Consider the following 16977-nt stretch of genomic DNA (forward strand, 5'->3'; position numbering starts at 1 on the left):
GCCTCTGTGCTGAGTGAGATAGACTGACTCACTCCTCAGGCTTCTCTGTCTGTCTGCGTGTGCGGGAAGGTTCTAGTCCCTGACTGCCAGTGATCACATGTACCAACTCTGTTTATATCACAGCTCAGCCTGGAGTACCATCCACGGGCATACACACAAACACACACTGCCTCAGCCTGGAGTACCATCCACGGGCATTGGATAAATCTGCCTTGGGCTCTGCTATCACACTCTCTCTCTCACAGACAGACAGACAGACAGAGGGAGAGACAGACAGAGGGAGAGACAGACAGAGGGAGAGACTCCTAATATGTCTCTGTTTTCTTTTAGAGTAGAATCCCAGCTCTCTCAGAGTGAAGCAGAGCCATGATGTAGACTAATCCTAAACTCCAGACTGTTTATCTCCTCCCAGGAATGGAAGTCAAGTAAACCAACACCTCACTGAGTGGATCAATGATTGGATGGATTGGATAAATTGACTCGGGTGATGTTAATTTGATAAACGTTTCAATCAGCGCAACAAATTATCTAGACAGTCAGGCTGTCTTTTCCCATCGGCTCGGAGTGGATTGGAACAAAGCGCGCTGCGCTTTTAACTGGCAGAGTTCGACCCGCAAATCAGCTGTCGTGCGGAGAAGCGGCGAGGGACAGTTGGTGAAGTCCAGAGACAGTCACTAGCATACGGTAAGACGCTACTAAAACACACCGGCTACGGACTAACTTACTAGACTAACTCGAAGTAGATATGGACTAGTTCTGACCAGGAGCCAGTAGCCTATGTATTAGGCAATTTCAGCTTATGGCCAGGACAGGAATTGGGTTGTTGCTGTCGGCCTACGCTGTATTTCTCCTCTGAAGTTTAACATTGGAAGTGGAAATAAGTGTTGAAGGTCTATTTAATTGAACCAGAACCACACCGCATAACTATGTGATTTTTCAGTCACTGATTGAATGGAATGGGTTTTGGTTTTATTAGCCTAATTGACGTCAGAGCGTTGTTCTGTCACCAACTATTTCGGAACCGGTGAGCGGTTGAACTCTGACGTCACACAATAAAGACCCGAGAGGGATACCAGGGCGGGAGAGAAGAGAGAGACTGGGATATGTTCATCTGTTCTGCCGATTTTTTTCTGCTGAAAATTATAACGGGTAGGAAACGTTTAATTTCATCCTTCTATTCTTATGTGTTCTCCGCACCGCTCACTGGCCGTTTCCACGGCTGTCATTGAAGCCTGTGGAATAGCTGGTGTTGCACCACTCCGGTTTCTGCATTGGTCAATCGATAGGTTCGATTCTCACACAGAGAGGCGTTGTTGTCTCTTGACATATTTGCCGGTAATAGTCTATAATTACTCTACCTGGCGGAACAACCACAGCAAAATTCGGTGCGGCGCAAATCGGCTCTATAATGGGTGACAGGTGCTGTTTCTTTGTCTCATTTTCTACGGTAGAGATTCACAGTGATGAAGATATTTACAGGAAAACCTAAATAACAACCATACATAGGCCATACAAATAGCCTACCATCTGTTGTACTTTATCCAGCTATAAAATAGCTCGCAGGGCAGACTGTAGCCTACAATGACAGACGCATAGTGTCATATTTAGGCTAACAGGACTGCGGTTTCATGAGACTACTGATAGCATGTGTGTGTGTGTGTGTGTGTGTGTGTGTAGCAGATTGAGAGGTGCCAGATGGTAGGGAGTTCCTCACATTCACTAACTTTGAGCTTTTACTACACTGCCATGGCAACACCTTACTACATTACCATAGCATAGCAACATGGCAACACCTTACTACATTATCATAGCATAGCAACACCTTACTACATTATCATAGCATAGCAACATGGCAATGGGTTGCTATGTCCAGAGACAGTCACTAGCATACTGGCTCCTGGTCAGAACTAGTCCATATCTACGTCGAGTTAGTCTAGTAAGTTAGTCCGTATCCGGTGTGTTTTAGTACCTTACTACATTACCATAGCATTGCAACATGGCAACACCTTACTACATTATCATAGCATAGCAACATGGCAAGTTCCACAAATCATCTGGGATGGAGTAAAGACTTCAAGATTCATTACAATACTCACATGTGTGTTTAGAATACTTATGTGTGTGTGTGTGTGTGTAGCAGATTGAGAGGTGCCAGATGGTAGGGAGTTCCTCACATTCACTAACTTTGAGCTTTTACTACATTGCCATGGCAACACCTTACCACATTACCATAGCATAGCAACACCTTACTACATTACCATAGCATAGCAACACACCTTACTACATTATCATAGCATAGCAACATGGCAAGTTCCACAAATCATCTGGGATGGAGTAAAGACTTCAAGATTCATTAGAATACTCACGTGTGTGTGTGTGTGTGTGTGTGTGTGTGTGTGTGTGTGTGTGTGTGTGTCTCACCAGAGAGCCAGGCTGTGTGGATCAGTTTTCATCAGGCCCAGGTGTATGCCTAACCCAGTAACCTTTCTCTCCCTCTACCACCAGAGTGCCAGGGTGTGTGTTGGGGGTCACAGAAAGGTCGTTGCCATGGGGAAGGACTACTATAAGACGCTGGGTATCCCTAAGGGTTCTAACGAGGAGGAGATCAAGAAGGCATATCGCCGCATGGCACTGAGGTTCCACCCAGACAAGAACACAGACGCCAACGCAGAGGACAAGTTCAAAGAGATCGCTGAGGCCTACGAAGTTCTGAGTGACCCCAAGAAGAGGGTCATCTATGACCAGCTAGGAGAGGAGGGTAAGAGAAAGAGAGGGTGCTCAGTATTCTGAGAGTGCTGTCGGTGTGATTATATAACTGTCATGAAGTCATTTATCGTTGTGTGTGTGTGTGTGTGTGTGTGTGTGAGAGAGAACACTGAGCAGACTCCTTTCTTTATTTAGCTATCCCCCTTACCTCACCCTTCCACCTCTACCCTCTGACAGTCTGACTGTGTGTTCTCTCCAGTCTGATCAAGTCTTTCCACAGTGTGTTTGCGTCTCTCAGATAGGCCTGAATCCATGCGGAGGCAGAGATAAGAATAGCAGTGAGGTGGTGTGTGTGTGTGTGTGTGTTTAGCTGTGGGTAGTCTTATCTGTTTCTGTAGCAGCAAGGCTCTTGCTAGACCACTGCCCCCCCCCCCACCGGATCCCGTGGGAACTCTCTCACCCACGTGGGTTCGCTCTGACTGCTACTCATGCCTCCAGGGCCTCCGCTCCTCAAACTCCCTCCTACCTGCTGTAAACAAATCTCTAAAACTATTTAACTCTCTCCTTTCTCTACGGAAGGGGAATTAGGCTACAGGTAGGATGTGTGTGTGTGTGAGTGTGTGTGTTTGTGTACTCACAGCCCTCTCTCTCTCTCTCTCGGTCAGGTCTGAAGGCAGGGGGCAGTAGTGGTCAGTCTGGGGTTCCTGGTGGGTCGTACCACTACACCTTCCATGGGGACCCCCATGCCACCTTCGCCTCCTTTTTCGGCGGTTCCAACCCCTTCGATATGTTCTTCGGACCGCACCGCAACCACCACAACCGCTCCAACGGCGTCCACTCCAAGGTCCCCAACGACCATGACATGGAAACAGACTTTGATGAGGAAGACCCCTTCACCTCTTTCACACACTTCGGCTTCCCTGGGGGGGTCAACGGCTTCCCTGGCCATGGCGGGGGCAGGAGGAGGGGGGTGCAGTCGGAGCGTTTGGGGGGGTCCAGGAGGCAGCAGGACCCCCCGGTGGTCCACGAGCTGAAGGTGTCTCTGGAGGAGATCTTCCATGGTTGTACCAAGCGGATGAAGATCACCAGGAGGAGGCTGAACCCTGATGGCAGGAGCAGCTGTACGGAGGACAAGATCCTGAACATCGTGATAAAGAGGGGATGGAAGGAGGGCACCAAGATCACCTTCCCTAAGGAGGGGGACGAGACCCCAGAGAACATTCCTGCAGACATCGCCTTTGTGCTCAGAGACAAAGGACACGCCCACTTTAGGAGGGATGGCTCCAATATCATCTACACAGGCAATATCAGTCTGAAGGAGGTAGGATCTGTCTGTCTGTCTGTCGCCCGGTCTTTCTCACACAGCCTTTGTCTCCACAAATACCTTATTACAAAACTAGCAGCCCGTGACAAAGTGCTCTTTTACTTTCTCTCTCTTTCTATCCACAAATACCCTACAGAACACTCACATAGAACTGGAGGCCTGTGGTATTAACCTGTTCGGACAAGATTTGAAATGTTTTACTCTACAGGAGACTCAAACCCTATCTGCCTCTAGGTTTTCACAAGGGTGTGTGTTATATTATTTTAGTAAGTGGAGATGTTCTAATGAAGAGCATCAAAAGTCACATCTCTCTCTCTCTCCTACTCTCTCTCTCTTACTCTCTCTCTCTCTCTCTCTTTCCTACTCTCTCTGACTCAGAGCCCCAGGCACCTTTAACAGCAGTACACTGGTGATCATGTTTCTAGTACTAAGCTGTGGGCAGTGGTGGAAGATGTGTGTGTGTGCAGTTAAACATTGGTACTCCACCTAAAAGAGGCTGTTCCTCCGAGTACATGACCTTGTTCAACACATCCCTCCAGTCTATCTGTGAAGTGAGCTGAGCCCTGGGTGGGCAGACTGAGTGCTTTGCAGAATGTCTCTCTGCCGCTGCAGTGTGAGTGAGCATGGGGGAATGTGTTGTCCCTGTGTGACAGGCCCACTCACACTCTGCCTCATATGTCTTCCTTTATGATCGCTCTTTCAATGAGCACAACAATCGTTATGGTACTCACCGTGTAGTGCAAAAACACACAAAGGATTTATACACTTACACAGCTCTCTTTTATAGAGAGAGAGAGAGAGAGAGAGAGAGAGAGAGAGAGATATTGTGGTGAGGGTGGAACTCTGACAGACAGTTCATTTAATTAAACCTCTATTCCTGTGTGGTCACAAGCTCAGCTGTGACCAGCCTGTGAAATGAAACACTCTTTTATAGTTCCAATATAGCTGCCATGTATCTACTGCCTATATTAATGGACTGGCTAATGGCAGAACCCAAACAGGCACTTGTTAAGTACATACTGTATTAATTATACAAGTACCGCAGTGCTCAGATAAGCTCATTAACCAGTAGGCCTGTTTTACTGCTGTCATAGAACCGTTTATCTTAATTTCATATACTGCCAAAGAAATATCTTTTAGTTATGAGATAGTTAATGCATCAAGAGTAGTGCACTATGTAGGGAATAGGGTACCATCAGGGACACAGACCTAGGGCTTGATTCAATCCGTATTGCGGAAGTTCAGCGCTATCGCGTGATTGAAACTTAAAGGTAATTTCCGATTGAACCCACATATGCATCGTTTACTGTGAGTGCAGTCTGCGCATGCGGGAACATTGCCTAGCACTGGTGGAGCTAGGAACACAAGCATTTCTCTACACGCGCAATAACATCTACTAAATATGTGTTAAACCATAACATTTTAGTTGATTTACATTTCAAACGTGCTATAGCGCTGAACTTCCGCGATACAGATTGAATCCAGCCCCTAATGTATCCAGTAAAGACAATAAATGTTAACTTACATCCAGTGAAGGAGAGAGGAAGGGGAGATGTTGAAGGGAGAGAGAGTATTGGGGATTTGGGTAATCTGAACCATTATCTGAAAAACATAGTTTAACTGGAGCTGCCAGGGAGCTCTGCTTCCATCCAACAGGAAGGTATGATCACAGAGTTCTGGCACTAGGCGCTGTTGACGGGCTGGCTGCTATTATACACTCCGTTAGCTATGCTGGCTGGGTTTTGGCCCTAAAATAGCTGGGTCAGACCCTATGCTAGCTACACCGGCTGGTTTTAGGCCCTCTGTTTTACACAGGCTTTAGGTCTAACAATAACAAGCCCAATGAGAGCTACGTTGCAGAGCTGAAGGCTCTTTAGTCTGCTAAAGACAATTGTTACCTCTGCATTATGACCATTCTATGACCTCTACCAAGAATGTCTGGAGTCTGGACCTTTATGTCATCACTGGAGCCGGTGGCCTTAACCTGTAACTACAGGCTTCAAGCCCTGCTGTCTCTCCAGCTGTTCTCTCTAAATCAGGACAGTTTGCCATTCGGTCAGTGTGAAAAACAGGAAGGAAGAACACACACACAATCATACTTAGAAGGCTATCGCTAACTCTAAGAGGAACTTGACTTCTGATATTACAGAGAAATATGCTGTATGCATTGGCAAAGACAACATAACATGTGATAACGCTTAGGCAATAGTTTCTGGATGCCTTATATTTTGGAGGGTGGGGGGGGGGGTTGAGGCGCGGGGGTTAGTAAACACTGGATTAGGCAACTGCTAACTGGGACTGTTGACACCTGATTGGGCAACTTGTAAGCACTAAACTGGAACATGCAATTCAAAATAGTTTCATGTTATTGAATTGGGACTGGAAAACCGTAAGCCTACTGCACTTAATCAGAGTTTGAACTTATCAGGAGTGGAATATATTGTTCTGGTGCTGCCTTGTCTGAGCTGAGGCTTACATCATTAGACTGGCCTTATGTCAGCTGTCTGTGTGCCTCCAGTGTCATGGCAACCTGTCTAGGGGCTGGATTCAATCCATAGCGCAGAATATCATTTTTGTAGTGCGGTTGAAATGTAAAGGTCATTTTTGATTGAGGCGAAATATGCAGCGTTTACCGAGAATGCAGTCACCGTGAACGCGGAAACATTGTCTTCAAATTTCAATCATGCTTATCTCCGGCGCTACTGATTCAATCCAGCCCTAGATAGTGTTGGGCGGAGTACTTTAAAAATGTAATCTGTTACTGATTACAGTTACATGAAAAATAAAGTAATCAGTAACGTAATCCTTAGGATTACTCAAAATGAGTAACGCAATCTTTTGGATTACCAGATATTTTAAAACGTTAAAAAACGTTCACTTAATACAGTATTATTTAACTGAGTAACATTAGGATTTCTAAATCGGGGACTATTATGAGAGCATAAAGATCCTACAACTCATATGTTTGATATGTAAGAGCATAAAGATCCTACAACTCATATGTTTGATATGTGAGAGCATAAAGATCCTACAACTCATATGTTTGATATGTGAGAGCATAAAGATCCTACAACTCATATGTTTGATATGTGAGAGCATAAAGATCCTACAAGTCATATGTTTGATATGTGAGAGCATAAAGATCCTACAAGTCATATGTTTGATATGTGAGAGCATAAAGATCCTACAACTCATATGTTTGATATGTGAGAGCATAAAGATCCTACAACTCATATGTTTGATATGTGAGAGCATAAAGATCCTACAACTCATATGTTTGATATGTGAGAGCATAAAGATCCTACAACTCATATGTTTGATATGTGAGAGCATAAAGATCCTACAAGTCATATGTTTGATATGTGAGAGCATAAAGATCCTACAAGTCATATGTTTGATATGTGAGAGCATAAAGATCCTACAACTCATATGTTTGATATGTGAGAGCATAAAGATCCTACAACTCATATGTTTGATATGTGAGAGCATAAAGATCCTACAACTCATATGTTTGATATGTGAGAGCATAAAGATCCTACAACTCATATGTTTGATATGTGAGAGCATAAAGATCCTACAACTCATATGTTTGATATGTGAGAGCATAGTCACAGGGCTCCATACCAACATTTTGTTGCGGGGTCACGCAGTAGAAAATACGGGTTGCCTAATCATTTTATTAATTAATTCAACGTGCTTCATTAAGTACTAGAATAAAATGGTATGATCCAATAAATTGGAATGCACAATTCCAGATATTTTTATGATGCACACCCTAAATTGTCACGAATTTCGAGTTTGATAATTTGGCAATTGTTGCTAGTATATTACTGTCAAAATACAGTGGCAGCATTTAAAAAAAAAAAAAAAATTTGATTCAAAAGAGATTAAGTAACTATTTTGGGGCACAAATATCACAAACAAATTCATTTGGGGCTAATTCACCAAATGAGGAAGTAGTTAGCTAGATTGCAAACAATAAATCTAGCCTAATATTACACTACTGATAATTAGACTACTGATAGTCAGCCGTATTATTTACACCAGTAAATGTAATATATGTGGTCACCTTGAATGGCCGACGTGAGTGCCCTATGTTCAATAGTAAGAGTTGATGAATAGAATTCAGACCTAAAGAACGCTAGGACCCTCTTCTCTTCAGTGTTTTTCAGGGATTGCGTCTTGAAATATTGTGCAATCAGAAAGCATTTCTCTACTGCTACAGACAGAGCTCACAACGGAGAAAGAGTGAAAGTGCAAAGCAGCAAGCAGGAACTCTATGACGACTCTCTGACCAGAAGGCTAGGCGTAAATGTTTTGGAAGCCTTACCTATTCATTCAAGCAGTTTAATACTAAAGAAGCCATCCATCCTTGATGAGAGATCAGCAGAACGATAGAACCTTTAAGAGCGTGTGAGAAGTCTCGAGGGTGCGCTAAATGAAAGTGGGCAAATGCTGGCAAAGTTTTACAAATGTTGCCTCTTGAGATTAGATGAAGTAATCCCAAACGTAATCAGTTGTTTTTAAGAATGCAAGTATAATCAGATTATTCATTTTTGTAATTAATCCAAGTTGATTAGTTACTTTGTTTTTGTATTCTGATTACTCAGTTACTACCCAGCCCTGGCCCTAGGTTAGGGTTGGAGTTTAGTATGCTGCCTGCTCTGGGTAGGAGTTGCAGATCAGTTTACTTTTACTTAATTGTAGGGCGCAAACCTGACCTAAAATCAGTGGACACCCAGGTTTTTTTTTTTTCTCTCTCTCTCTCTCTCTCTCTCTCTGTCTCTGTCTCTGTCTCTGTGACCACGACCTCAGCTTATTCGGTCTTACTTCATTAGGTGTAGAAATGAGACCACACTCTAAAATTAGCCTCCTGTGCACTCTACAACCCCGCAACTATCAACACAACACACACACACACACACACACACACACACAAACCGGGGTTTTCCAGGTTCAGGAAACTTGTTTTAGTGTCAGAGAGGGAGTGATCCATTGTAGCTGATGATGTCATTCTGTTCCACTCTGAGTGCCAAGTCATGTTCTCCAGCTGAACCTGTGTTCTAGACTGCTAAACTGGAACAGATACAAGTTTTCTACATCCATAGCTACTGAAACACACGTTATCACCTATCTTTAATCGCTGAACTAATTAATTACTAACAACATATGATTTTGTCATCATTGGGTGTGAGTAGAACAACTATGTGCAACGCCAAGAGGAACAGATTGAGAATCACTGTTGTAATGAAGCAGTCATATAGTAAACATGCTTGTGTCATATGATACAGTAGTAAACCCTCTCATATTCCCCTCCACCAGGCGCTGTGTGGCTGTACGGTGAACATTCCCACCCTGGATAACCGCGTCATCCCGCTATCCTGTCATGAGGTCATCAAGCCGGGTACGGTAAAGCGGCTGAGGGGGGAGGGCCTGCCCCTCCCTAAGAGCCCCACTCAGCGCGGTGACCTCATCGTAGAGTTCACGGTTCGCTTCCCAGACAGGATCCCTCCCCAGTCCAGAGAGATCATCAGACAACACCTACCCCAGTCTTAGGACAACACCCCACCCCCCCAGACTCATTACCCCCCCACAATCCTCCCTTCCCCAACCCCCCAGACTCATTACCCCCCTCCACTCCACCACCCCCCAGACTCATCACCCCCCCACACTCCTCCCTTCCCCAACCCCCAGACTCATTATCCCCCCCCACACTCCTCCCTTCCCCACCCCCCAGACTCATTAACCCCCTCTCCATCCCTCCCCACACACACACAAACCGTTTTTACCAGTTGGACCCAACCCCTCTTCCCCCATTTCAAGAACTCACTGTTTCTACCACACAACATTACATGGACACTCGTATTTTTAAGGCAAAGGTTTTTTTTCTGGGAATGACAAGAGGACCTCCAGTTTTAGGATGTTTTTGTTTCTTTTCGCCCAAGCGCACACACACAGACACGAACACGGACACACACACGGACACGGCGAAGTGATACGGAGGAACGGCTCAGCGTGGCTTTGGCTTTTACCGGAACTACTTTTCTTAAAGCTCTTTTTTTCTACAGATTTATCAAGGGTTTTATACATCCCCCTGACCCTCCTCTTCTTATGGATGAGTTGAGAGGAACACTTTATTTGAAAAAGAGAAGATTGTCCAGGATTTTCCAGAGGAAAGTTAAAAGTGGATTATTTTATTGTTTATCTACCAGCAGCTTCAGTCTTTGCTCCCCATTTTAACATAATCATCTGTTTCTAATGTTTAATAAAGCATAATGTGTGAACTCTGTGTTATCTGCTGGACAAGGCCACTGCTACTACAACAGCCACTACTACCAGATCCTCCCAGTGCACAACCACTGACATAGATGTATAGTTTGGCAAACATATCTTGAGATTTGCTCACCATAATCAGCACTCAAAGTGCAAATGAGCATGCAGTTGTTGTGAAAGGTTTGGTTGTAACATGGTGGACAGTTTGCTGAACTCTGTGTATCTATGTCTCTGGTCCAGACCCCCTGACTGGCTGAGAACCCCGACAGCGTGTGATTCACTATGGCCCTCAAATTCAACTATGGCCCTCAAATTCAACTATGGCCCTCAAATTCAACTATGGACCTCGAAGCCAGTTCCACTGCTCCCCCCCCCCCAATTCTTATCCCTCTAATCAGGAACTGATTTAGACCTGGGACATCAGGTGTGTGCAATTAATTAAAAGGTACAACAGAAAAGCAGGCTCCGGACCTCGTAGGGTAAGAGTTGAATACCCCTGCACTATGGGTCATCATCTAGGTCAGGGCTTAAACTTCTGGTTTTCATCCTCTCCTAATCAGGGACTGATTCAGACCTGGGACACCTGGTGAGTGCAATTAACTACCAGGTAGAAACAAAAGACAGAAGGGTTTTGGCCCTCCAGAACCAGAATTGAACCGTTTCATCTAAGTCTGTCATCCATAGGTGCTTTGATCCCTGTGGTGCGTCTCTCTCAAAGGGAATGACTAAGTCTTTAATAACTCTCCCTGCCTCAATGAGAGACTGGTAAGTGCCTTAACGTGGAGACATACACACACACTCAGTGTCCACAGGTTAAAACGCAGAGAATATGAAGACACATTTCTATGAAACTTTATAATAGGTTTTGTGAAACACATTCAATATAAACCTGCCCAGATAGCCAGGACTGATCTACTGTGGATGCAGTCTTTTGGCTGTGGGGAGTTTAGTGGGAGTGATACTGTATGCGGTGCTTGAAGTGAAGGAATGAAATATATGCTGGTACTTTATTTTTGGTTCCCGGTACTGTTTCTATTTAGGAGCTGGAACGCCGCAATTCTTTAAAATGATTATATATGTATATAAATGAGTGCTGCTACTCAACCAGTAGAACATTTTAGTTGTTGGTACTCAGTACCAGTGTATACCGGCACTGACTGTATGGGGGCTGCAGTGATCTGTACTGCGCTGAGGGACCTATCAGTCTGGTACTATCAAACATCACTTCAGGACTATCAATATTAAATGGAGACCCTGGTCTTTTTCTTGGTCTTTTTGACACTTGTAATATGTTTTCTATTGAAGAAATGTCTACTGCAGAGCTCACCAACCCTGTTCTTGAAGAACTACAGTCCTGTAGGTTTCCACTCCAACCATAATTTAGCTCACCGGATTCTAATAATAAGCTGAATCAGGTTAGTTACAACTGGGGTTGGAGTGGACACCTACAGGAGGGTAGCTCTCCAGGAACAGGGTTGGAGAGCCCTGGTCTACAGTATAGAGGAAATTGAAGGAATATGTAAGGAAACAGAATCATACTGTTGTTGCTCCCTGCCTCTAGGTTGTGCCAAATGTATTTTCATGTTCACACACAGACACAGAGAGAGATTGACAGAAATCAGAGGGACTCAATCTGAATCTAATGATGCCTGTCAAGCAGAGCAGCCACAGGGTCTCTGGGATATGTGGATGCGGTGGGGCTAAAGCAGGAAGTGAGCCTTGGCCTGGTGCTGTGTGAGAATGTGTTTTCCTGCGACTGAGTGATTCTCACTGTTTCACAGCTTCTGTACTTTTGACAAAGTTTCTCATGTGAGTTGAATTTTACAATGACAACCAATAAACCAAGTATTGCGCTATGTATGGTCTTGTGTGTTTATGTGAGGAGTGGAGGAGTTATTTGTAGCCGACCCCCATTCGACTGCTTTCACCTATCCATCACACTCAGCTCTGTTACTTCAAGGAGGGAAGGGAAGGATGATTTATCTCATTTATTGTCCAACGATCTCACAGATTAGATATCCACACATTGGAACACTGGATCAGTTGGAGTATAACAAAATCAAGGATTAGAAACAAATATATTTTCCCACTAATAATGAATTCTTAATAATTGAGTAAGATGTATGTACGTGGATTCTTACTAAGGGAACATAAGCTGCATAACAGATGGTTCTTGTCTGATCAAATATTCAAAACTCTAGTGACTAGGCATAGTAACTCCAGTCCAAGTATTCTGTATAAATAAAAGTAGATATGTGTGGGGTCTGTAGATCTGTCTCTAGATGTGGGGTCTGTGGATCTGTCTCTAGATGTAGGGTCTGTAGATCTGTCTCTAGATGTGGGGTCTGTGGATCTGTCTCTAGATGTGGGGTCTGTGGATCTGTCTCTAGATGTGGGGTCTGTGGATCTGTCTCTAGATGTGGGGTCAGTAGATCTCACTCTAGATGTGGGGTCAGTAGATCTGTCTCTAGATGTGGGGTCTGTGGATCTGTCTCTAGATGTGGGGTCTGTAGATCTGTCTCTAGATGTGGGGTCTGTGGATCTGTCTCTAGATGTGGGGTCAGTAGATCTGTCTCTAGATGTGGGGTCTGTAGATCTGTCTCTAGATGTGGGGTCTGTGGATCTGTCTCTAGATGTGGGGTCTGTGGATCTGTCTCTAGATGTGGGGTCAGTAGATCTGTCTCTAGATGTGGGGTCAGTGGATCTGTCTCTAGATGTGGGGTCTGTGGATCTGTCTCTAGATGTGGGGTCTGTAGATCTGTCTCTAGATGTGGGGTCTGTGGATCTGTCTCTAGATGTGGGGTCTGTGGATCTGTCTCTAGATGTGGGGTCAGTAGATCTCACTCTAGATGTGGGGTCAGTAGATCTCACTCTAGATGTGGGGTCTGTAGATCTGTCTCTAGATGTGAGGTCTGTGGATCTGTCTCTAGATGTGGGGTCTGTGGATCTGTCTCTAGATGTGGGGTCAGTAGATCTGTCTCTAGATGTGGGGTCAGTAGATCTGTCTCTAGATGTGGGCCTGTGGATCTGTCTCTAGATGTGGGGTCAGTAGATCTGTCTCTAGATGTGGGGTCTGTGGATCTGTCTCTAGATGTGGGGTCTGTGGATCTGTCTCTAGATGTGGGGTCTGTGGATCTGACTCTAGATGTGGGGTCAGTAGATCTGACTCTAGATGTGGGGTCAGTAGATCTGACTCTAGATGTGGGGTCAGTAGATCTGTCTCTAGATGTGGGGTCTGTGGATCTGTCTCTAGATGTGGGTTTGTGGATCTGTCTCTAGATGTGGGGTCTGTGGATCTGTCTCTAGATGTGGGGTCAGTAGATCTGTCTCTAGATGTGGGGTCAGTAGATCTGACTCTAGATGTGGGGTCAGTAGATCTGACTCTAGATGTGGGCCTGTGGATCTGTCTCTAGATCCAGTGGATCTGTCTCTAGATGTGGGCCTGTGGATCTGTCTCTAGATGTGGGGTCAGGAGATCTGTCTCTAGATGTGGGCCTGTGGATCTGTCTCTAGATGTGGGGTATGCAGATCTGACTCTAGATGTGGGGTCTGTAGATCTGTCTCAAGATGTGGGCCTGTGGATCTGTCTCTAGATGTGGGCCTGTGGATCTGTCTCTAGATTAGGTCGGGAAATGAGGGTGGTCTGCGTCCACTCTCTGTCCCTCTGTGAAGAGAACACACACAGTTCCACCACAAAACCCCATGGCTCAACTGACACTCAGCTGAATTTGGCTGCATCTCAGTAGTCTCATATGGCATCTTCATCTGCTCTTCTTCACCTATCTAGTTGTGACTAGGGAATGATACTGTATATAAGACTATTGACCTGCACCCTGAGGTCTCATCTGAGACAATCAGAACTCACCTCCACAGCCGGGATGATGTACCTCTTGTTTCTGTTGAACGACTCGATCTGCTTCAGGTCTTCATCCGACAGGAGAAGTCAAACACCTGTCAATCAGACAAAGAAATTCCCACTCAAGAAAACAATCCTAGCAGCTACACAGAATTATAGCCTGTAGTTTCCTAGACTCAGCCAGCGAAAAGTCACATTTTGGGGAAGAGGTGAGTAGTTTCCAAACTGGTAAAGCATCATGCAGTTCAATTGGTATTCCTTCCACTAGATGGCGGTGTCCTCCTGACCTGCAGGTTCTTCAGGATCCTGGAAGGAGTGACGCTCTTGGGGATGCAGACCACCCCTCTCTGTACCTGCCACCTGGAGACAGAGAGACACACACACACTTGAGCATCGTTAATTACACTACGGCTAGTTACACGGAGGTGTTTGTGTTTTACGTGAGTATATCCTGAGCAGGGCTCTTTCTGTGGTGGAGGGTGAAAGCCCCACAGTCCAGGGTCCTGCAGCAGGCAGGGTTTGTCAGGCGAAGCCCTGGACTGCTCAGCACTGCCCAGGGGACAGTAGGCCGTCACACACACACCTACCGTCCTAGAATACACACACACACCTACCTGCAGTGATTCAGCAGCTCAGCCTTGGACAGGCATGGGTGACACTCCACCTACTAACAACACAGACACCATTACAAAAACATACTGCACACACACACACACACACACACACACACACACACTCCCATACCTGGTTGAAGATGGACAGACCAATGCCTCAGACCAGCCCCTTATCAACCAGGTTCTCCATGGCAACCCAGGTTTCCCAGTAGCGTATGTCATCGTAACACACACTGCCAACGGCCCACCTGGGCATCAGCTCTGTCCCACGCCTGGAGAACACGCAGGCAGCTCAGAGGACCAACATGTGTGGGACAAATTCGAGGTGTGATTAGGTGTATGTTTGTGTTGCTTACTGGAAGGCAGTGGGCCAGTACATGAGGTAGAGTATCAGGTATTCCAGTCCCAGGTGTATTAGACTCTTACTACAGTCTGTCTCTACGTAGTCAGGGTGATGCTGGGTGTTACACAGCTTAGAGGTCAGAAACACATCTTCATGACGCAGGGCCTGAGGGACTGCACAGGGGATCAACACACGTAACACACATACACTATATGTACAAATATATGTGGACACCCATTCAAATGAGTGGATTCGGCTATTTCAGCCACACCCGTTGCTGACAGGTGTATAAAATCGAGCACATAACCATGCAATCTCCATAGACAAACATTGGCAGTAGAATGGCCTTACTGAAGAGCTCAGTGACTTTCAACGTGACACCGTCATAGGATGACACCTTTCCAACAATCAGCTTCCTCCTCTGGCAGTCCGACGGACAAATCTGGGTTTGGCGGGTGTCAGGAGAAAGCTACCTGCCCCAATGCATAGTGCCAACTGTAAAGTTTGGTGGAGAAGGAATAATGGTCTGGGGCTGTGTTTTCATAGTTTGGGCTAGGCCCCTTAGTTCCACTGAAGGGAAATCTTAACGCTACAGCATACAATGACATTCTAGACGATTCTGTGCTTCCAAATTAGTGGCAACAGTTTGGGGAAGGCTATTTCCTGCTTCAACATGACAATGCCCCTGTGCACAAAGCGAGGTCCATACAGAAAAGGTTTGTCGAGATCAGTGTGGAAGAACTTGACTGGCCTGCAGAGCCCCGACCTCAACTCCATCTAACACCTTTGGGATGAATTGGAACGCCGACTGTGAGCCAGGCCTAATCACCCAGCATCAGTGCCCGACCTCACTCATGCTCTGGAATGGAAGCAAGTCACGGCAGCAATGTTCCAACATCTAGTGGAAAGCCTTCCCAGAAGAGTGGATGCTGTTATAGCAGCAAAGGGCTGGACCAACTCCATATTAATTCCCATGATTTTGGAATGAGATGTTCAAGGAGTGTCTCATACTTGTGATCATGTGTAGCCTTTAAAGACTTTTCGTAATGCTCTTCGATCAAACTTCTACTTTTCCTCGACATGATTATTCTTCCTGTGTGTTTGTGTGTGTCAGAATGGTCCTGGAAGTGTAGAATGGCCTTGGAAAGACAGTGTGTGTGTGTGGTTCACTTTTCCTGGTCCCAGCCTCAGAGCCTCCCCCACCTCCTGCTCATTACCGTAAGCTGCAGCACAATCATTGTGTTTGTAGCCACAGATCAGAGCAGCCAGCACCTCCTGCTTCACCTGGAGACGCAGATAGTCAAACCATACACACAGGTTACGTTGTTTTTGAATAAGAATTAAAGGACAAGCTCTATTTCTTATGCAAATTATAGGTGTCCAGACACTTTTTTTTTGCAATTAAACTAGATTTTTTCCCCCCTCAGTTGCGTGCATGCACATGCATTCTCATTTCTCCTATTACCACAATAGGAACAAGAAAGCTTGCGCATGTCACGGAGTTAACGTACCATTAACTCATTCCACAGCTAGCTTGAGATGTTGGTTTAAAAAGTTAACTTTTAATTGCATTCTGACCTGTCCGGGAGCACTCTTCCAGGTGCCCAGACGACAGGGTCACGTAGAAACTCATGGTTCAGACCAGAGGTTCTGGCAGGCAGACAAACACTTTATGAATGGAATTGTGAGGTAGCAACATGGTATCCAGCTCTAGAGGAGGTCAAACCATCTCTATAGGACTCAGAGAATGACCCAGATGACCGGGAGTGAGTTGCAAGTTGACAAGTCTGAATGCGGTGTTACTGATTATCACTCGTTGGAATTCATTAACTCAGCACAGGGGTCTCACGTGTGACAAGTG

At 45.4% G+C, this 16977-nt stretch overlaps 1 protein-coding gene and 1 pseudogene across 2 annotated transcripts; one reads left to right on the forward strand and one right to left on the reverse strand.

Moving 5' to 3' along the window:
• Positions 1-291: 291 nt before the first annotated feature.
• Positions 292-12161, forward strand: dnajb5 (DnaJ heat shock protein family (Hsp40) member B5). Of its 2 annotated transcripts, none has more exons than XM_014170748.2 (4): positions 292-684; positions 2506-2758; positions 3372-4027; positions 9353-12161. In XM_014170748.2, the coding sequence occupies exons 2-4, from the start codon at positions 2548-2550 to the stop codon at positions 9584-9586; spliced, it is 1101 nt and encodes a 366-aa protein (XP_014026223.1). In that variant the 5' UTR covers positions 292-684; positions 2506-2547; the 3' UTR covers positions 9587-12161. The 2 variants fall into 2 exon arrangements, with proteins under 2 accessions (XP_014026223.1, XP_014026224.1); XM_014170749.2 differs by lacking the exon at positions 292-684 and adding an exon at positions 715-1149.
• Positions 12162-12465: 304 nt separating this feature from the next.
• On the reverse strand, positions 12466-16730 carry LOC106584920 (aldo-keto reductase family 1 member A1-A-like; annotated as a pseudogene).
• Positions 16731-16977: the final 247 nt, after the last annotated feature.

The sequence above is a fragment of the Salmo salar genome, chromosome ssa24, assembly GCF_905237065.1.
Source record: "Salmo salar chromosome ssa24, Ssal_v3.1, whole genome shotgun sequence".
NCBI classification, from domain to species: domain Eukaryota; kingdom Metazoa; phylum Chordata; class Actinopteri; order Salmoniformes; family Salmonidae; genus Salmo; species Salmo salar.

Bases quoted from the DNA above. Each gene is read 5' to 3' on its own strand.
- dnajb5 (XM_014170748.2), top strand. From the start codon at position 2,548: ATGGGGAAGGACTACTATAAGACGCTGGGTATCCCTAAGGGTTCTAAC. The intron at 2,759-3,371 runs GTAAGAGAAAGA...TCTCTCGGTCAG, and splicing joins TGACCAGCTAGGAGAGGAGG to GTCTGAAGGCAGGGGGCAGT. The intron at 4,028-9,352 runs GTAGGATCTGTC...CCCCTCCACCAG, and splicing joins GCAATATCAGTCTGAAGGAG to GCGCTGTGTGGCTGTACGGT.